The sequence below is a fragment of the Geotrypetes seraphini genome, chromosome 5 (assembly GCF_902459505.1).
Source record: "Geotrypetes seraphini chromosome 5, aGeoSer1.1, whole genome shotgun sequence".
NCBI classification, from domain to species: Eukaryota; Metazoa; Chordata; class Amphibia; order Gymnophiona; family Dermophiidae; genus Geotrypetes; species Geotrypetes seraphini.
In genome coordinates this window covers 87162194-87184730 of record NC_047088.1, presented here as the reverse complement: position 1 = coordinate 87184730, position 22537 = coordinate 87162194, and the positions used below count along the sequence as shown (strand labels likewise).

The 22537-nt window shown below is 40.6% G+C and overlaps 1 protein-coding gene across 1 annotated transcript in view; it reads right to left on the bottom strand.

Annotated features, from left to right (window-relative positions):
* The window catches only part of LOC117360313, a 298566-nt gene that overhangs the window by 100069 nt on the left and 175960 nt on the right, over positions 1-22537 (bottom strand). Inside the window, exon 9 of the mRNA XM_033944008.1 lies at positions 5355-5773. Coding sequence (XP_033799899.1) covers positions 5355-5773 — 419 coding nt within the window. The remainder of the gene's footprint in view (positions 1-5354; positions 5774-22537) is intronic.

The window sequence follows — 22537 nt, the reverse complement described above, 5'->3', positions numbered from 1 at the left end:
AACCCTATTAATTTTAACTTTTGCAATTATAAATCGACCTCCTGGATCAAAATTAACTTGAATCTTTTCTACCACTAATTTTTTATGAAATAAAATAATAACCCCTGCCTTTATATTAAGAGCAGGAGCTTCAATATAATCCCCAACACACCAAGTAAGAAGTTTAGAATGCTCTTGTGCTGTTAAATGAGTTTCTTGTAGAAAAACAAATGACGAATAATGTTTATTTAAACTTTGTAAAATCTTTTTCCTTTTCAGTGGAGAGGAAATACCCCCCACACACACATTCCATGAAATAAAATTCACCACCATTATAAAAATTAACCAAAAATGAAAAAATAAAACCCAAGAATATAAATCCAAATTAAAGATAGGAACTGTCCCAGCCCCCAGCCCCCATCTATATCAAATAAAAATAAGCTCCAGAATATATCACCTTCATAAATAAAAATAAAAATAAAGATCTTTGTCAACTTCCATCCCAAATAACCTTCCTTCCCTTCCATTATCTCAAAATCCTTAATAAACCAAATCATATCCCCATATTCCCACCCCCAATAACACCAATATAACCATAGAATCCAACCCACCCTCCATTCCCAACCCCCCATATCAATCCCCTTTAAATCAAACCCCTACCTTGACCAAAGACAAACCTAATGTCCAGGATCAACCCTATGAACCCCCCACCCCTCCCCAAGCCCAACCTCCAAAGTTACAAATAAACATATAGAATCAATCTTAAGAATTTATATAAAAATGTAACATATGTAAAATGAATTCAAAATAAAAATTCCTAATTAAAAATAAAATTAATTATGGAAGAATATCATAAAATTAAATCAATGAAATAATTGAAAGATGAATATCCCTTAATAAATTATATAAATAAAAACAATAAAACATATACATAAGAATTATTATTAAATATAATTAATACATTAAGATAAATATAATTAAATATATATATGAATTGTATTAATTATTCTAATCTTCAAGATTAACCTATGTATATAATTCATCACTATAAAGTGGCTTGCAGATTAATTTGCGGGCTTATAACACTGGATGAGCTAGCGAAGTTTGGGTTGGGAGGAAAGGGTTAATTAATATTATCAGGAAGGTAGGAGAATAGGTAGTGGGTTGTTAGGCAAGTTAGGTAAGGGGAGGGGTGTGGAAGTAAGAGATGCAGGGATAGGGTAGGTGAGAGAGAGTGAAGATTGGCTGGGAAAGAGGCTCTGGGATTGGAAGATTTTTTGTATTCACTCAACGTAGAGCAGAGTCTACGAATTCGTAGAAACTGGGCTACAGGAAGGTTAAATTTAACCTTCCTGTAGCCCAGTTTCTACGAATTCGTAGACTCTGCTCTACGTTGAGTGAATACAAAAAACAGTCAGGCCTATTAGCAGATAGGTTCCGGATGAGAGGATATCCGGAAAAGTCTATTCGCCAAGCATATTTGAGAGCTAAGTTTGCTCAGAGGGATTTACTCTTAGGTGAGTCGGGATGTTCTGCCAAGGATGGTAACGATCCATTGACATGTGTGCTCCCATATTCAATGGCAACAAAGCTAATGGTTGGTTTTTTGAGGGAACACTGGCACATAGTACAGCTCCACTCAATTTTTGATGATTTCCCCCGGATAGCGTACTCCAGGGGTAGAACTGTGGGACAGAGATGTGATCCCTTAAAGTACGGTAAGAGGGAAGAGAGGGGGAGAGGTTACCACAGCCCATGTGGAAAATGCCAGTGGTGTCCCTCCACCATTAGTGGTGAATCATGGAGGGTTCCTGCAAGATCAGTGAGTCTTGATTCTAATGCGGTTACAGACTGCGCTTCACAGGATGTTATATATGCGATCATATGCCCATGTGAATTGGTATATATTGGCAGGACCAATCGTAAGATTAGAACTAGACTCACTGAACATAAATCACACATTGTTAATAATGTTGTTCAAGCACCTTTAGTTGTCCACTGGCGGAGGCATAACCATCGGGTTGATCAGATTAGATGGCGAGTGATTAAAAAGATTACGGGGAGGGATGGTGGGAAGGATTTACGGAGGTTGAATGAGGCAGAACAAAGACTTATTTTTTCTTTGAACACAGTAGAACCAGGGGGACTGAATGGAGAGATTGACTGGGTTTCGTTGATTGGTGGATGAATGAACCAATGGTAGCACCGGGGGGGAGTGTCCATCACCAGGTTTGGATTTAAAAGCAGCCTGAGAATGCCGGCGCCATCTTTTCACAGAAGTTGCACTTGTGAGTCGGATGACAACGGCGGCCTCGGTAAGCGTTTTGATTAAGTGACTTTTAAACTGGTTTATATGGGGGGGGGTGGCATGTAGGGCTAGATTTCTCTGCCATTTCCCTAAGGCTTGTTCTCTTTACTTTCACACTAGGGAGACCCTTAAAACAGCACTGTGTGCGAAACATGTCGGGTCTGACTCCCAGGTCCAGCTGTGTGGTTAAAAGCTAAGTATACACACCAAAAAAAATATATCAGTTTATAAAAATGATAATAATTTTGTAAAACTATCACAGCATTTAGATAAATTTAATACCTATGATGAGTTGCCACGTAAATCTCCCGCTGTTTTGAAGCTAACATAGCGGTGGAGTGGTGGGGCTGAGGTATTTTAGAAAAACCATTTACTTTTGAATATTCCAACCTTGTTTAACTTTGCTATCATTTAAGAAGGGTTGGTGTTAGAACTAACAACTAACACACTGGTATTGCACTAATACCAATAATCCATACATTCAACAAAACTCCATCATACAATTCCTTATCATAGCTCCAGTAAACAATACAAGCACAATTCTTCATCATACCTTAAACAAATTATATCTGACATTCCAAAATCAAACAAACCCTTATGTAAAAACCACAAAACAGGAGAATGTTTTAACAATTAAGAATAAAACAACAAACTATTGTATAACAATAAGCAATTGAAACATCAAAAAGTATCTAAAAATGACTAAAACAAATCAAACAGATTCAAAAATTCAGATAATCACTAGACATAAAAGTTATCAAAATTATTAATGCTATAAGTTTTATATAAATTGTGCATTAAAATGAGTAAAATCAAATTCATGTAACAAGCAAAGACATAAAATCTTTAACTACTAAAATATATCATATAACTCATCTAAGTATCATAACCTCAAATACTCAAAATGCAAAAAAATTTAACATCAGTTCATTAAACAAAGCATTTTTTTACCCATGTTAAAACAGATTGTTTCCAGCCATAAAGATCTTGTTTAAATATAATGAGATCATGAAATACACATTGTCCCGTTACATTCCATCCTCAACTTTGTTTATCCAGCCAACAACTATGTAAGTGCAACCAGAGATCCATTTCTGGAATAGTTATAGAATTTCTAGATCCACAAACCAAGGATAAAATAAGTATCTGTAACCTTTAGTTGCTTCTGGCTGGCAAAGACATGTATAGAGCATTGTATAGAAATACTGTGTGGAATATTATATAAAGCAGTACGTCAATCCAAAAGAACTAAGAAATAACTAATAAGAAATGAAAGGTATCTACAGTGATGTTTCTTAATGAGACTATTCATAACCATTTAAATCTAGAGATCAAAAATGAAACAGCTATACTACACAGTATTTTATAAAGTACACAACAGAATTTAAACATCACTCACACTCAAATTGAAAGCCAATGTTGTTTCACATAATAAACTGAGATAAAGAATAATAATAATCTGAGATAAAGAAACATAATAAACTTAGATAAAAGAAAAAAAATCTGCCTCTCAGCTGTATTTTGGACTGTCTGTAGTTGTTTCAACAAATCCTCTGAACAATCAGGTTTCCTCCTTATTAGAAGAACACCCCTGATTCGCCCATGACTCTCCCATGGCTGCACCCCCTTTTTGGAACTGCATATAAAATTTAAGCACATATCACATGCCTAAATTTATGCATGTAAACTCTTAGGGCTCCTTTTATCAAGGTGCGCTATGGGAGTTAGCACGTCGGACATTTCATCACGCGCTAACCCCCGCAGCAAGCCAAAAATCTAACGTCTCGTTAATGGAGGCGTTAGCGACTAGCGCGGCAGGTGGTTGAACACGCGGTATTCCGCGCATTAACCGCCTACCACACCTTGATAAAAGGAGCCCTTAATTCCAGTTATCCAATTATCAGCTCTAATTGGCTCATTATTCAATTAAATTGCACACACAAATTGGGTGCATAACCCAGATTTGTGCATTAAATTTTTAGTACCTTTATAGAATTAAGGGGTAAATGTATATGCTTTCCTTTGGAGGTCTTGTACTCTTACACTGAAATACTACATCTACTTGGAAATAATTTTATCAAACCAACTTTCTGAGCATGCTTACAAGGTGGCTCTACATTTTCAGAACAGACTGATCAGTTGCAGGTTTTTTTCTGACATGCACACATGCAGGACAATTCAATAATCAGGCACACACATAAATGGCTTTTACTCACCAACTAAAGACGGAGCGCATGGACATTACTGATATGGACTCTGTCAAGGGCCTCCAGCTTCAGATGATTTGGGAGCCCTTTTGGTCTTCTTTAACAGTTTATGTTCAGAGTATTGTTCTGAATATCTAGTTGAGTGATCTTTATTCTCAGGTGTGGTTCCCCTTTCTATTTTGCCTCCATTTCAGTATATATTTTCCAATTTCCCCCTTTTTCATTTATTTTAATTATTTCTTTATTCTTTGAGTGGGTGGGTGGTGGTTGTGGGGGTTTGGATCGCTAATATGATTTGTTCAAACAGATTACTGTACTGTTTTGTTCTGCTGCTTGTTTTGCTCTGATCAATAAAAATATATTTGAAATAAATGGCATTTACATGTGCAAATACATTAGATACTAATCTATAATGTAGCATGTAAGTGCCCTGTCATATAATTGTAAAGGGAGGGAGATATACATGCGAGTGGGGCATGGGTATGTCTCCAACTACATATGTAAGATGTAAAATACTATGCCATTGATCTGACGTAAATTGTCACACTAAAATGTAGAATTGTTAAGTTAGGTTTAAGCTAGTATTCTATAATGGCATCTATTATAGAGCTAGTGCTCAGGGCACAGCATTGCCATGCCTAACTAAAGGCATCAGATTATTGAATTGCCCCCATGGACTTCTTGTGTGGATTTTCTTGGGAAAATCTTTATTACAAATCCATACATGCAGTGGAGCAAAACCAGAACCGCTTCCGTCTGCTCTGAAAAAAAACGGTAAATAAAACCAGGTAATAGCCAAAAACCAGTTCTTTAATCTCCCTTGCTGGATATGAAGGGAAACCATAAAAAGGCCTCATTACCTTATATTCTATGATAGCCTCCACAATAGGGACCACAGCATGAGCCTTGTGTTCTCTGGCCCGATCACAGACCACACAGATAGCTTTCTGGTCATCCTCGCAGAAGAGTTTCAGCTTCTCACCATGTTTCTCACACTGTGTCTCCTGTTGCAGGCTGCATGCACTGGGGCCCAGCTCCTGAGCAATCTTCACCATGCTGGCTAGTTGCCTATTAGGGGTGAGCAGTGGTTTGTGGCTCCTCTTCCTACACTGAGGGCAAGTGAAGCTGCTGGAGTCTAAGCTTTGCCAACAGAGGCTAATGCAACTCCGGCAGAAATTGTGTCCACACTTTGTCATAACTGGATCTTTGAAGTAATCTAGGCAGATGGAGCATGTGGCTTCCTCCTGAAGATTTTCCACAGCATTGCCATTGTTTGTGGCTTCTCCAAAAAAGTGAGAGAAAGAGGAAAAATAATTTCATTCATTTCTGCCCAAGATTCATAAGGGGGTCCTTTTACTAAAGCTTAATGCATGCTAATGGATATTAGCATATGCTAAGTGCCACTTGGCCCACAGATATAAAATAGAACACAGTCTGGCCAATATTAAGTCATATTTAACACGCCAGATACAGCACTGACCAGTTAAATACAGTAGACTCTCAGTTAACCGGCACCCATGGGGATTGATAGATGACGAATAAATGTAGTTTCTGGTTGTTTGAGAGTTACTATTAAAAATAGGCCTAACTAATACTATATCCCATACTATGCCATACCGTAAACTGTTGAGAGAATACAAGAGATCCCTCCTTCCCGGATCGTGGAAAGCAAGAAAAAACCAAAGGTGACTAGTTGGTACTCACCTTTATTATATAACTAGTTGTTTAGCCCGTTACATTAACGGGTGCTAGCAGCCCTTCTCCCTTACTTTTACCTCCTCCCTGTCCAGCAGCACCCCCACCCATTCCCTGCTCCCCCTATATAGCAGTAGCCCTTCTCCTTTTATCTCCCCCTGTTCAGCATCACCCCATATCCAGCAGTAGCTCTTCTCCTTTGCAGGAGCCCTTCTCCCTTCCTATTACCTCCCCCCCCCCCCCGCCCCCATCTAGCAGCACCTCTTCCCTGCTTCCCCTATCCAGCAGTAGGCCTCCCTTCCTGTTACCTCCCCCCTGTCCAGAATCACCTCTTCCCTGCTCCTCCTGTACTACAGCACCCACTTACCTGCTCCTCCTGTCCAGTCCGGTGATCTCCAGCCATCAGGCTGGCTCCTGCAGGGAGTCTAGTTCCTGTCCGGTCCCCGCCAGGCGTGCGAGCCTGCTCCGCCCCCTCCCGACCTGCCGGGAGTATTTGAATTAGACCTAACGGTTCCTGTTGAGGGAAGCACTCCTCACCGGACTCAGTGGTGAACTCCAGCCATCGGACCGACATCCGCCTTGTTTTTTTTAGTTGAAAGACGCGGCGGTGGCTCCTCTCATGATCCCCGCCTGCGTCGGAAATCCAACGCAGGCGGGGATCATGAGAGTAGTCACCGCCGCGTCTTTCAAAGAATCGTAAGCCACGCATGTGCACTTCCTATGTGTCGCTTCAGCTCACGGAAAACCGGCACACACTTAGGAAGTGCGCATGCGCGGCTTACCATTTTATTATATTAGATATTGTGCTGATTTGACACGATCGTGTTATAGCCCTAAAAGGCCTGCCTCAGGAGTCTGATTAAATTAACTGAGGAGAGAGATGGTTGAGGGTGCAGAATCATATAATACTTTTCTTTTAGTCTTTAAAAAAAACTCTTATCTATTCGTCTGATGTAAAAAAAGAGATGGTTACAGTGACTAATAATTCAAGAATTCACTTCCAAACTTTATAACCCGTATACAGTGTCCAAGGCTAAGCTGCGGTCCTCAACTATCTTTCTCCTCAGTTAAGTTAATCAGACTCCTGAGGTAGGCCTTTTAGGGCTGAAACACAATCATGTCGAGTCGACACAATATTATTTAACAAAGGAGATCGAGCACCAACTAGTCACCTTCTTTGGTGTTTTTCTTGCATACCATAAACTATTCCAGACAAACTACTGGACATGTTGTAGGCAAAGCGTGGGCACACTCAGGTGTGGCATGCCAAGTTTACACTTATATTTTTGCCAGAAATTGATTTTATTTTCATTTTTATTTAAAGTATTACAGTATTTCTCAGATTTCTTTTCTGGTTGTTCTGGTTAATTGAGTTCTGGTTAATTGAGTTCCGGTTAACAGAGAATCTACTATAGTGCTTAACCAATTAAATGCTAATACTGTATTCAGAATGAAACAACCAGTTATTTTCACTGAATGTTCACAGTTAGCAGCTAAAAGTTAACTGCACAATAACCAGCAACTTTCATCACCGAGCAGCTAAGTGTAGTAGTCAAGTCGTACTGTGTAAATAGTGGTCTTATCTTTGACCGCTATAAACTTAACATGTCAGTGCTGAATAATGACTTAGACCGGTGGTTCCCAACCCTGTCCTGGATGACCACCAGGCCAGTCAGGTTTTGGGGATAGCCCTAATGAATACGCATGAGAGATTTGCATGTAATGGAGGTGACAGGCATGTAAATCTGCCCCATGCGTATTCATTAGGGCAATCCTAAAAACCTGACTGGCCTGGTAGTCCTCCAGGACCGGGTTGGGAACCACTGACTTAGACAATTAACATTTGAGAAGCCAAAAATACCCATTCAATGGCAGTCACCAAAAACGGCTCAGCATTGAATCTCTGCAGTCAGCGTTGTCTACGGGAGTTATCCGAGCTGCCTGCTGGTGGCTGAAAATTGGACCCATAGTATTTAACACATGCTAAGCTTTAGTAAAAGTGCCCTTAAAAGAGCAAGGAGAAGGAAACTGTTTCTAGAGCTTCAGAAGTTACAGCACTCATTAAGAACAATATGTTGTGAATGGGTGGTTTCAAAAATCTATTTATTTATTTAAAAATATATATTCCACTATCAACATTTCTAGGTGGATTCCAACAAACGTACACAATTTATAACAAATACATTAAAACAGCAGTTACTTAATAAACTTCAAAACACTTATAAAAAAATCTAGAAAATCAACATGGGTATAGTTCCCTAAACAAAAATGTTTTCAACAGAATCTTGAAACAGTCAACATCACCAAGTACTCGCAGTTGCTCAGGTAACTGGTTCCATAACTGTGGTCCATGCGTTATGGCGGTATACAAAAATAAAATTATTATTATTATTAATATAGATTTCCTATATTTCTCCTCACTGTGAATTTCACAAACAGATTGGACCACCAGGGCATTACTGTTCAAGAAACGTTAAGTTCTGTGTTGGGTCGATAAATACAAAGGGAGTCTAAAAAAACTGGAGATTCCCTGCCAGCCAATGTTTTAAAAACAAGTAGCAACAATTTATAATGAATACGATACTCAATTGGCAACCAATGCAATTCTTTAAGAACAGAAGTGATGTGTTCAAATCTAGAAGTTCCAGTAATTAACCTTGCCACAGAGTTCTGAGCAACCTGTAAAGATCTCAAATATTTCTTAGGAACACCCATTAGCAAGGAATTGCCAGAGTCAAAATGTGGACAAATCAGACTTTGCATAACCAAACGTAAATTAGAACTGGTTAACACCAACTTCAAAGGGTGTGAAAGCCTCAGTTTAAAAATATTTTTTTTAAACAATATAAGAAACACTCTCTTTCATCTTCAAAGAAAAATCCAAATATTCTCCTAAAGTTTTAAGTGTTCTTACAAATGAAATCGTTACTTACATGAAGATGCAACAGTAAGATATTTACTCAGCCAACAGGCTGCAGATTACATCTCTGATCCTACAGTATGCTACTACACAGTAAATACAGAGTATAGTTTTCCTCAAGACAGTTTTATGGTACTGCTTACTTGTAACATACAGTAGATTGGATGCCAACTGGTGGAAAGTAAAATGTGATGTCATATCTGGAGTGTAAAGACTAGGTGAAAGCTAATGTTAAATTCAATCCAAATAGGCTGATCTAGTTGCTGTTCTGTCCAATTGCATGCATGGAGTTCTAATTCTGATCTCCCCCAGAAACACAGAACTACGTCCCCATGCATGCAGTGGGGCAAAACTAGAAATAAGTTTGCCTGTTTAGTTACATGAGATGTTTGCTCTCGTAAAAGCATTAAATAATGGCACTCATCTTTAAGACAACCACAAAAGAAAACAGCAAATATGCTCTATTATGCAGCAGCATTAAGATTTTTCTAGATTATTTATTTATTTATATTTCATTATTTATATTCCGCATATCCTATAATTCTATGCGGATTACAAATCATTCAGGTACTCAAGCGTTATTCCCTAACTGTCCCAGTGGGCTCACACTCTATCTAATGTACCTAGGGCACTGGGGGATTAAGTGACTTACCCAGGGTCACAAGCAGTGCTCCCTCTAAGCGGGCGGGTGTTGTGAGCAAAATTTTTTTCGCTGTGCGCTAAAAATATCGGGCGCCAGCAAATTATGAGCCAACTCGCCCGATTCTCCTCTCGCCGCCCTGCCATCTGCCATACGCCGTGCGCTGTGACGTGAAACTTGTGCGCTGCGATGCAATATTTTGTGCGCCAGCGCACGCCAGCGCAGCTTAGAGGGAACACTGGTCACAAGGAGCAGTGCAGGATTTAAACCCACAACCTCAGATTATACTTCTCCTGGACATTCCAGCATGTCTTAGGAGTTAAGTCAACCTGGTGTCCCATGTTGTACTTGAGGTATGCTAATGGCCTCCCAGTGGAATCTTAATGCTGTATATCAACAGTCCTATAAAGACATTTTTCAGGACATCCTAACTACTCACGTGACATACCTTTAGTACATGATGAATCTGTATCTGCCATTCTGTGCTGGCAAGCGGTGAGAAGCCAGAAACTCAACAGGGAAAGACACTACCCACCACTTACCAATAGCCTCCAGCAATCAAAATTTCAAAATGCAAAGTCAACTCTACCATGACCACAGGCAACCACGTTATTTAAGTCTCAGGAGCTAGCCAAATAAGGACTTAACCTGCTTACAAATTGGCAATACTCATTTTAAAGAAAGGACATCTTTACACTTTATGAGTAAGGCAATGAGTCATCAGTGTTGACCAATCTGATGGTGTCATTAGGGCAGCTAGTCTCAACAGGAACAGTGAAAAACAGAGCAAAGCAACAAAGAGCCAAAGAAAACAATAACAGTGAGGTGAGAGTAGAAAAGAAAGTTTTTAGTGACATTTGACCCTATCATACCATATGTAGGTGAATAATGTCATTATTTTATGGCTGTTCAAAGGCTCCCTGCAAATAAGGGTATTTTACTGAAACAGAAGGGAAAACATATCTTAAAAGATGTTAGATTTTCCATACTGATGGGATTTTGCTAGCTCTGATGCTTCTGGTCGCCCATCATCTCCTGCAAGGCTCAATGCAGAAACATTCTAAGAATTAGTTCTTTGCTGAGAGGCCAATATTGATTGAAAATGCATATTGAAATGTATAACATCCAATGTACAGAGCAATGACCCATATATATTGCTATAGCAGAAGAAAAGACAGTGAAACAATTTTAAGCCGATAGATAGATACACACATTGTATTTTCATGACATGACAACCGTGGAACATTTCCCTTATTTCCATAGACTCGCAAACAAACAAGGTAAGTATCAAACTATTATCTTTTTCTATTATCCCAAGTCCAATATACTTCAATGCGTCTAAGAAAAAATTTATTCTCAATATTTTTATCACAAAATATAACATGTTTTGATGAGATGTCACTCGTATAAGCTGAAGGAAAACTACAATGCACATTTAGGTGTTTTTTTTATAACAGGGTTATTAGATTATTTATATTATAATTCTTGAACAGTTGTTGCTTCAGTTCTTTTACCACCCCCCCCCCCCCTTTTTTTTTTTTTTTTTTTCACTAAGCGGTGGTAGTAGAGGGTTTTACTCCAGCCCGGAGCGCTAAATGCTCCAATGCTCATAGAATTCCTATGAGAGTCAGAGCAGCGTCAGAGCATTTAGCGCCTTTGACCGCAGTAGAAAACTCTCCGGCAGCTTAGTAAAAGAGAGCCTTATTTTGTAATCTGCAGTGAACTGGGTAGAAATTTGCAGAATATAAAGGGATTAAAAACTCTTAGGGCTTCTTGTACTAAGCTGCGCTAGCGGTTTTAGCGCATGCTTAGCATGCGTTACAATGCCACACGCGCTAGATGCTAACGCCTCCATACAGTTGGCGTTAGTTTTTCCATGTAGCGCGGGAGTTAGCGCACGCTAATCTTCAGCACATGCTAAAAACGCTACCACAGCTTAGTAAAAGGAGCCCTTAGTAATTCAATATCAAAAATATATAACTAATTTCAAAGTAATTATTTGTTATAACTTTTCTTTTTTTTTTATTTGAGGCAGAAATGAGATTTTCCATTTTTACCCTTTAAATTATATAGAGCATTTAAATGACTCATCGCTTCAGATGTTATTGAAATTCCCTCATTTGGCTTGTGCTAATATGGAAACATTGATGTACAACCACTTAAAATATTGTTACATTCCCTGACAAACATATGAGCAAAATATGTAGCTTTTACTTATCTAAATACAAAAATGCTCCTTCAAATTATTTTGGACATTAAATAATGAACCAGTTTCCATATTATGTTAAGATGTCCTAAAAGACACACACTTTTAATACTCTAATCTGGGAATAAATTAAAGTAAGAATCTATCTTGCCACCAGAATTTGAAAGCTCCTGCTACTAAGTGCTGTCCCTAAGAATCAAATCAGAGCTTAACTGTATTCTTTCTGGAACACCCGTAGGTATCATGTTGAGTCAGAACTATTTTAGCATCCGACAGGCACATACATTTACTTCTCTCTCCATCACATACCTTGATTCCCAGTCCTTGTTCATCCTTCTTTTTTTCTGCCTAGCCTAAATGGAAGGAGGAAAGCACATTTATCTTTCAAGCGCTTTACCTGCTCACACTTAACATTTCACTTATCTTTGTGCTCTGGGCAGCTGCCCATCTCCCTCACCCCTACTCAAAATCTGGCATACTGAACAGCTAAAGAGCAGGCCAAGACAAGAAATGCGTACCTGTTCCTGCAAATCAAAAAAATTCAGTTTCTTAACTCTAAGGGCTTTTTCTTTACAGCTACAGGTTCCCTGTTGGCTTCTCTTTCCATTGTACGATGTGTTGAGTACTGAGCAAAATGGTAAATTTTCTGGTCTATGTGCAATTTTGATTAATGTGTAGGGATAAGTGTGACAAGGCTCCCCATTTTCCTTCGTTTTCATGGTTCTATGATACATAGATCCCCCTTAAACTATCCTGGGGATTTTCAGGATATTCACAATAATGATACATGAGATATATTTATATATAGTGAAGACCTAGTAGGAAAATGTATCTCGTGCATAGTCTTCGTGAGTATTCTGAAAACCTGACTGGCTGTAAGACTAGGACAGGAGTGGGAAGCCCTAATTTAAACTGCTGAAGATGTTCACTTTAGCTACTGCTGCCTGAGGCTGAACAGAGGATGGATAGAAATGAGGGACACTAATTCCATTTGCTGGTATATTAGGGGAGAGAGATCAAAGCTTGCAAATGGACATATGCAGGACATATTGTGTTGAACTATCATCATGCCCAATAGGATAGATGTATAAATGGATAAAATTGGAGTTTGTACAAGATACGATTCCAATTTCAGAGTCAGAATCATATGAAAGAAGGGTTAAAACTCCACATTTCCCATTCTTTGTCAGCAGTGTCACAAATGGTGAATGTATTCTTTGTATAGCTCTTGTGTGGTAGGTTTAAATCCTGTTTGTGGTAAAGAATCTCCCTCACAGAAGTCTGAATTGACCTTGGGGAGTGCACTTGACCTTAGACCATATTCCTCTGAGGACTTTAAGCCTTTTTAGGCATGCAACAGCTTGAGGACTTTAAAGCGCTGAGAGTAGAGATAGTGATCTTTTTGGAGACATAGCACTGTGTTTTTGAAAATGTTGCTATAGCTGTAAGCGCCCCCGAAGATTTGAAACGGATACAATTTTCAGTTATTCCTAAATATTAGTTTAATTTTAAAAGACACTAGTATTCTGCTCAGTCCCAGATAGGAATCAAACAGAGTACAAAGGCATTGTGAAACTCAAAAATGTTGCTACAGAGCTATGGATGCAACACAAAGTGCTACAGGTTTTACATGGAAGACAGATGTTTCTAATGAGCTTCAGTTGCTGCTAGAATCATTAAGTTTCCAGAGAGACTGACACTAATTGACTAATACATTGTCCTGGAGAGTCTCATGTGTTGTTTCCATTTATTTTAGATGTTTCAGGTGCAGCTGAAATAGCTGGCGGATGTGACATTAAGTCTGCAGAGTTTGTCATCGATCTATAGAGATTGCAGGTGCTGCCAACGTCAGAAGTCAATATTTCCTGCGATTCAGGGTCGACATTCGTTGCATTAAAGATGCTGCTGTAACGGCTAACAGATGTCACTAGAGGTTTAAATGAAGGCATTGCAGAGGTTGCTGGAGTAGTTGACTGGCTTTCCTGGAGATCTTCAGAGCTTGATAAAGAGCGACATGCATTACGGACATTATTGGAGTTGATATCTAGTGTATCTAGAGAGCTGGAGCTTCTGCCACATATACTACACATGCTACTGTGCTGGCTGATAGTAGTAGTTGCTGCAGATTTTGCTTCAGTTGTTGGTGATTCTATTGGCATGAGTGGCAGATTCTCCGGGAGACTTGAAGAGTCAGGCAAACAGCAGCATTTCTCGCAGATATTATTGGAATCGTAAACAAATGTCGGAGAGTCACAGTTCCTACCATGCAAATTACAGTTGCTGCTGGGGAGGCGGATGATACTTGTTGCAGATATTGATTTAGATGCTCCAGATGCTGCTTGTAGGTCAGGCAGAGGTTTCTGTGAACCTTTCAGGGATCCTGAAATGTTTTCTGCGGAAATGCAGTTAGCAAGGATGCTTCTAGGATCCCTGCCATCTATTTCATAAATATCTTGGCGGCTGCTAGTGATGTTGATAGGTGTGGTAGCAGGAACTGTTACAGGTGCTTTTGGAGTGCTTGGCATAGAATGCTGCTGCTTGAGATAATCCAGGTTTGCTAAAGAAATGCATCTGCTACAGAGGTTGCTAGAATCACCGACGCAAGGTTCCTGACAGCTGTGGATGTTAGGCATATTATCCTCTTGGTTAATCTCAGAACCAGAGGTTGCAGCAGATGTTACCGGTATTAGTGCAGCATCAGACATATTGTTGCTGGAGTTATAAAGTTTACTAGAGAAGCATTTCTGTAGAGCCCCCTGCTGCTGGTAATGCTGTTATGGATAGTCCTGGAGTAGGGGGCAGCTATGTCAGACACTGCATGATGCAGATGGCACAGCTGAGGGCCTACAAGGCTTACTTATTCAGCAAATGCACATGGCAAGTCTTCAGCCACTTTAAGAAAGCTTATACCAGACAGCTGAGCCATGACCACCCAGGACACTACATTAGCCAGACACACAGTCAAACACAGTTGTACTGTGACATCATAGCTGCTTTGTGATGTCATAGCCCCTTTACTGGAGATTATACTATCCACTTCCAGGAAATAAAAGGCCTTTAGTTTGTATACTGCAATCATAGATAATCTTGGGTGTTTCTGTCTAAATCCTGCCTTCTGTCCAAATGATGCCACTGGCTTGGAAAATTCACATTTAAAACTAGATTGGTGGATGAAAGAGAGTGTACCATTGATAATATTAAGCAAAAAGTGGTTTGTTTGTTTGTTGTTTTTTGGTTTGTTTGTTTTTTTTTGGGGGGGAGGGTTTGAGAGGTCTCTATTGATTAGAGCAGCTGCCATATATTTTCACAATGAAGAGTGATTGGCTGGCTGGTCATCAGTTTCTGGTTATTCCTTATAGATTGTGTGACACGAGCAACGAACATAGGCATAAGCAGCCAGGGAAGGAAGGATTATTAACCATGCCAGAGCTGAACAGGGAGTCCTAAGCCTCCAGGTTCCTTTCCTCATAGGTGCTGACACAAGGCCGGGTATAACACATGTAATCACTGTGGAGTGGCTGTCCTGTAGAAATGAGCACAGTCTCATGCCAGTCAGAATCTCAGTGTAATGCTTGTTGTTTTCCTGGGGATATTCATGTTTTCAGAGATTTTGGAAATCACTCCAGTGTTATAGGAAGGAGGGAGAAAGTATTTGTCATAACAAAATCAATACGCACTGCAACCTCCAGTGGGCAGTTATAGAGATAGTAATACTAATGGAGTAATACTAATAGTACAGGGGCCTGCTTGTTGGAATATGCTGCCATTGGAGTTGAGACAGGCCAGTAGTGTACTGCAGTTTAAGAGGGGTTTGAAGACTGTTGTTTGTGCGCTCTTTTGAGGTCTGAATAGGCTCTCTTACCTGCTTTTTTTTTCATACAATGTCTGTAAATTATTTGTAGGAGAGTTTGTGGTCTTGTGGTTTGCAGAAATGTTTTATGTGTTGTTGTATTGATACATTTATTGCATTTGTCATGTTTTTTGTGATTTTATTATGTACTAGTCATTAAGCCTGTTACATTAACGGGTGCTAGAATATATGTCTGTCTGTCTGTCTCTCTCCCTCCCGCTGTGTCTCTCTCTCTCCCTGGTCCCATTTCTCTGTCTGTCTTTCTGACCCTCTCCCTGCCCCTGTGTCTTTCTTCCTTTCTTTCTGTCTCCCTCCCTCCCGCTGTCTGTCTGTCATTATTTCCCTCCTTTACCCTGTGCAGCAGCATGTTCAACCCATTTCCCTGTGCAGCAGCAACAGCATTTCCCTCCTTCCCCCCCCCCCCACTTTCCTTTGCAGAAGCAGCAGCGGTATTTCCCTTCCCCTCCAGGTCCCTGTGAAGCAGTAGCAGCATTTTCCCCCACCCCCTTCTCTTACCGCGATCCGGCCTGCTCCGTTCGGCCCCTCCCCCTTCCCTTCCCGCGGTCTAGCCTGCGTTCCTGTAGCTGGAGTCCTGTTCTTTTTCGGCCCCCCCCTTCCCTTCCCGTGGGTTGGCCTGCTGCGGCCGAAGGTTTTTTTAAAAAGTTAAAAAGTGCCACCGGCAGCTCCTCTCACGCTCCCCGCCAGCGTCGGAAGCCTTCTCCGACGCTGGTGCAGGCTTGTGAGAGGAGCCAACACCGCAGCTTGAGAGGTAGAGAGCAGGGAGTCCAGCGCTGCCGGCCAGTCCTGGCGTTCACGGAGAAAGGGAGCGATGTATGCGCGCATGCGCACTCCTGGTGGCCACGGACCTACGGATCACAGATCACGCAGGTAAGAGTGCGCATGCGTGGCTAGGGTTTTATTATATATGATTTTACTTTGTAATCTTCTTAGAATTGTTGGCTATGCAGACAGTGGCATACCAAGGGGGGGCAGGGGGAGGTCCGCCCCAGGTGCACGCCCCAAGGGGTGCACAGCCGGCCACCCTCCCTATTCTGCCACTGCTACCTTTCCTTAACCAGCAGCAGTGGCAGTAAACAGGGGTGTCCACGGGTGCTCACTGGCGTTGCTCAGCTTCTGGCTGGCTTCCCTGCTGAAAGCCGCGGGCGTCCGCTCTTCACGCGATCCATGGCTGCATCAGAGAGAAGGCTTCCAACACAGCCATGGATCGCACGAAGAGCGGACGCCCACGGCTTTCAGCAGGGGAACTGGCCAGACATGCTGGGCAAGGAAGGGGAGAGGGTAGAAATGCTGGGCAGAGATGGGGGGAGAGTAGAAATGCTGCACAGGGAAGGGGGGAGGGTAGAAATACTGCACAGGCAAGTGGGAGAAATGCTGCAAAGGCAAGGGGGGAGACATGCTGCTGCTGCACAGGGAAGGGGGAAGGGTAGAAATGCTGCAAAGGCAAGGGGGAGGGTAGATATGCTGCAAAGGCAAGGGGGAGGGTAGATATGCTGCAAAGGCAAGGGGGAAGAAATGCTACACAGGGAAGGGGGGAGAAATGTTGCTGCTGCACAGGGAAGGGGGGAGAGAAATGCTGTTGCTGCAGCACCCAATTGGGGAGAGAGAGGGAAGGAGGGAGAAGGAAGACAAGGGAGAGGAACCAGAGATGCCAAGTCCATGGGAGGAAGGGAAAGGAAAAAAGGAAAGGAGATACCAGACCACGGAAGGAGAGGAAGAGATGCCATGGCATAAGGGAAGGGAAGGAGACAGAGATACCACACCATGGTGTGGAGTGGGAAGGAAGGAAGGAAGGAAAGGAAAAGAGAAAGAGAGAGATGCCAAAGCATAGGGGAGGGGGTGGGGATAGAAAAATGGAGAGGGGGTGAAGCTGAAATGAATCATGTGCAAAGGAGAGAAAGGACCCCAGATATACAGTTTATTGAAGGGACATAGAAAGAGGGAAGATGCCATATGGAAGAGAGAGAGGGTGGGCAGTAGATGGAAGGGATACAGAGAGAGGGCAGAAGCTGGGTGGAAGGGGCAAAGAGAGGGCAGATGTTGCAAGGAAGGGAGAGAGGACAAATGCTGTATAGAAAGAGAGCAAAAAGAAGATGATTAAAGCAGAAACGACAAAAGGTAGAAATATATTTTTGTTGCTTTACTTAGAATCAAGTAGTATTGTAACTATTGATAAAAGTTTATAAATAGGAAATGGAAATAAGGCAATTTTTTGGACTAAACCCCTTTCCTCAGGACAGGATACCATAACAGCAGTATACTCTACTGTTCTGAAGAAAGATTTGGCCTCTGAAAGCTAATTGAAAAATGGATTAGTCCAATAATATGGTATTTTCTTATTTCTCATTATTTGTTTTATTTTTATTTGTTAATTTGTAAAGTGGTGATTGTTATGTATCAGTTTTTTCAAATTTACATCTACTGTCTTTATATTTTTCACAGTATTAGGGGACATGTGTCACTGTTTTTGTGGTGTTGTGGGGTTGCATTGTATGCAGAGTCTGGTTTCTTGGCAGTTCAGTTTCACTTTTCTCTACATATTTCTATTTTTAGTTTGTGATTATTTCATATTGGGCAAGGGTGTATCTTTGTTTTGTGTGTATGAAAAGGACATAGTTTTCAGTTGGCATTGACTAGAGGATCAATTGACTGTGCGGGATCTGGCTTGTTTAGTTTTACAATGTACATGTTGGTGTTCTAGTGCTCACTGCATTGTTTAAGATGCTGCCTTTTCCTAGGTACACTCTTGTTGTGCGATATGTGGATTGTTACTAAAAATCATATTTTTGATATAGATAGGAGGGGGTGTCAAAAATTGTTGGGCCCCGAGTGTCACATATGCTAGGTATGCCAGTGTATGCAGAATATAAATTTTTAAAATACATAAATAAGGTCAGGAAAGTATGGACCTATTTAAAGAAGTACAAGAAATGGGTAGTCCTCTGTGTAGCAAGAGGAAAATGAAATTGGCTTTTAAGTGGACTAAGAACTTTTTGCTACCAATTTGTGAACATTTCATATGACCCCGCCCCACCTTTTCATTTGGCAAGTGTTTAATCAGGCTTGCTCCATTTGTCTCTCGGTGGACATCCCCAATAGATGGCTAATAGCCTCGGAGGAGCTCTTGCGGAGTGTGAACAGTGAAGAGAATGTTTGATTGGTCATTGCTTTCAATACAAGATATTTTTCACAACACATTGTCACTTCAGGTTGCTCATTGTTGTCAACACAAGATATATTGTTCTACATCACAGAATATTATCAGGACTCCTGAAGAAGGCCAAGGAGCCGAAACATGGACCATTTAGGATCCGTTATAGATCATTTACCTTATGAACAATCATTTGGGCAATTGGTAGTTTGTGCAACACTTCATATATATATATATATATATATATGCTTTGATATTTGGCGAGGGCATAGGATGAAGTTAAAAGGGTGGTAGATGCATGGAATAGTCTCCCAGTAGAGGTGGTGGAGACAAAGACTTCATTCTGTCTGAATTCAAGAAAGCATGGGACAGGTACATGGGAAAGGCACATGGGATCTCATAGGGAGAGGAGGAGATAGTTGATGCTGCAGATGGGCCACTTGGCCTTTATCTGTCTTCATGTTTCTATTTTGAATAAAAAAATCATTTCAAAATCCTCAACGGTTCCTGTCACACCCAGAGACTGTTCCATTTTGTTTTGTTTTGGGTGCATCTTTCATTGGCATAAATAAGCAAGATTTAAATAGTATCAAAAAGGAATCAACTTTTTTGTATAGGATGCTGATGGAGCCTCAGTTGGAGTACTGTGCCCAGATCCAGAGATAAGGCCTATAGAAGTACAGATGTGGAGCAGAGACAGTCCAGACAAAGTATATTAAAATGAAGTGGGATTTGCATCACAAGCCCAAATTATTGCAGGAGGCAGTATGGAGAACAGAAACTGTGATTATCACAGGAGCAGGGTAGAGGGAGAACAACAAGAAAAAAATGGTCATTGTGAGGAGGAGGGCTGTAGAAGAAGAATGATGTTTCCGTTAATTGCCCAGGTGTTCCTAATAATAGCCCAGGTATGGTCTTACTATATATCCCGCCGAATCCTCACAGAGCCAAGCTCTATGTTGGTTACTGGTACCTGATTGTGAATTCCTTAATGAGGTGACACAGTAGTGAATTTAAATGATCATCATGGGGAAGAGGGCTGGAGGAGCCCATCCTAGACCCAGTGTTCCTAATAGCCCAGGTGATTATTAGAGAGAATATGGTACCTGATTGTGAATTCTTTAATGAAGTGACTTAGTAGTGAATAGAGAAGGTACAATGCATGTTACTTATCTAGATCAAGCTTTTTTATGTTGTTCTGCTTACAAAGCTAGTAAAAAAGATAAATGTCATAGAAGAAAGTTATAAAGCTATAATTTGAATAGAAGTCTTACCAATTAAAAAAAATTTTAAGGCATTGAATAAACATAGAAATAAGAATTAGCAGGTCACTATAGTGGTTCTGGAATGGATTTTTCAGAAGTTATCTTGTGCTGGGATCGCTGCTTTTTAACATATGTATCAATGATCTAGAGCAGAGGTGTCAAAGTCCCTCCTCGAGGGCCGTAATCCAGTCGGGTTTTCAGGATTTCCCCAATGAATATGCATTGAAAGCAGTGCATGCACATAGATCTCATGCATATTCATTGGGGAAATCCTGAAAACCCGACTGGATTCCGGCCCTCGAGGACCGACTTTGACACCTGTGATCTAGAGATAGGAATAACCACTGAGATAATTAATGCTGGCTTTTACAAAGCTGCAGTAGAGGTAAATGCTCCAACTCTCACAGAATTATAAGAGCGTCTGAGCATTTACCTAACTGACACATGGTCGAAATCTCTACTGCGGCTTTGTAAAAGGAGCCCTAAATTTGCTGCTGACACAAAGATGTTCAAAGGAGTCACTGCTAAGGAAAAGGATACAATGAAACCCTCACCTTATTGTATGGCAGCGGCTAAGAAAGCAAATGGAAATTTAGGAATTATCAAGAAAGAAATGGAAAACAAAGATGAAAATATTAGAATGCCTGTGTATCGCTCTATGGTGCGGCCACACCTCAAATACTGTGTGCAATTCTGGTTGCCATATCTGAAGAAAGATATCGTGGAATTAGAAAAGATACAGAGTGGGGGCGTCATGTGATCAATCTCAGAATGGTTTCTTGAAGCAATCTCTCCCAGCAGCATACAGCAAGTATATCTTTTTTCAATAATTTCTAATCATCTAATCTGCACTAATTTTCGCTGTATACTGTATAGACTGCATCATCATGACATCCAAACTTGCTAAACCAGATCCTCCGATTACTGTGTATCTAGATCTAAGCATGAGCCTACCATACTGGAGAAAGCCCTACAGGCTCCCCTCCTCCCGGATCACAGTGACTCCATAGCAGAGGATTTAAAATCGCTAAAAGATCTTATGCAGCGGAATCTTAGAAATACTGCAGAAATTAAATTTGAATTAAGCTCAATAACATCGCAGATTACTTTAATGCTAGACTTGAACTGGATGAACAGCGCACGACTCGCAGGCCACAGAATTCTGTTGCAAACTCAACACACTGGATAATATGTAACTCAATACTGTATAGATGATCACTCAAACAGAACAAGAAGAAACAATGTCTGCATATTATGTGTTCCCAAGATGTCTAAAGGAAATGATTTGATCTCCCTTTTATGTAAATTCATACTTCAAACTCTAAACATCAGCTTCAACCTACCATTGGAAATAGATTGTGCGCACTGCTCTCCTAAGTTACTTCCTGGCAAACAAATCCCCAGACCAATGACAAGTCAACAAAAAAAAAAAAAAAAAATTTCTTGGTGCCTTAGGATTTCTGACCTGTTCCTGGGATTATTTGGGGCACTGACTCAGAAAATTGCATTGGATAGACTGCATCGGCTCTAGTTTCTTAGATATGGTTGAATTTATTAATTTTTTTTACCGCTATTTAAAAGATCTCTTCTGCAGAATTGGGATGTCATAACAAGCTTTCTTTTTTGAATGAGAAATCTAGATCATTGATAAATATGTTACGAGCAGAGAGCGTAGCTGATTTTAAGAAAGGTTTGGACAAGTTCCTGGAGGAAAAGTCCATAGTCTGTTATTTAGAAAGACACGGGGGAAGACACTGCTTGCCATGTATCGATAGCATGAAATATTGCTACACCTTCGGTTTTGGCCAGGCACTGGTGACCGTGGGAACAGGCTACTGGGTTCGATGGACCATTGGTCTGACCTAATAATAATAATAATAATAACTTTATTTTTCTATACCGCCATAGTCAGGCGACTTCTAGGCGGTTTACATTGTAAGAAGGCTGGACATTCAGCGAATAACAAAAAGGTCTTAATACAATAAGACTAAATACAATACCATACAATGAGTCTAAATACAATATAATAGTCTAAATGGGAAACTTACGTACTAATTGGAGTTCTATGGGTAATGAATACCTGAATATTTTAGAACTTACATATGAATTGGAGTTCTATGAGTAGAGGATACCTGAATAGATGAGGAGCTTCTTGAGAGAAAGAAAAGGCGCTTACGGGGAGGGGAGTCCTAGTGAGGGAGGGGACAGTTTTAGTCAATGAATTTTGCGAATAGGGTGGTTTTGATCGATTTGCGGAATGCACTGTAAGACAGATTGGGTTCGTTTATGTAGTTTTTC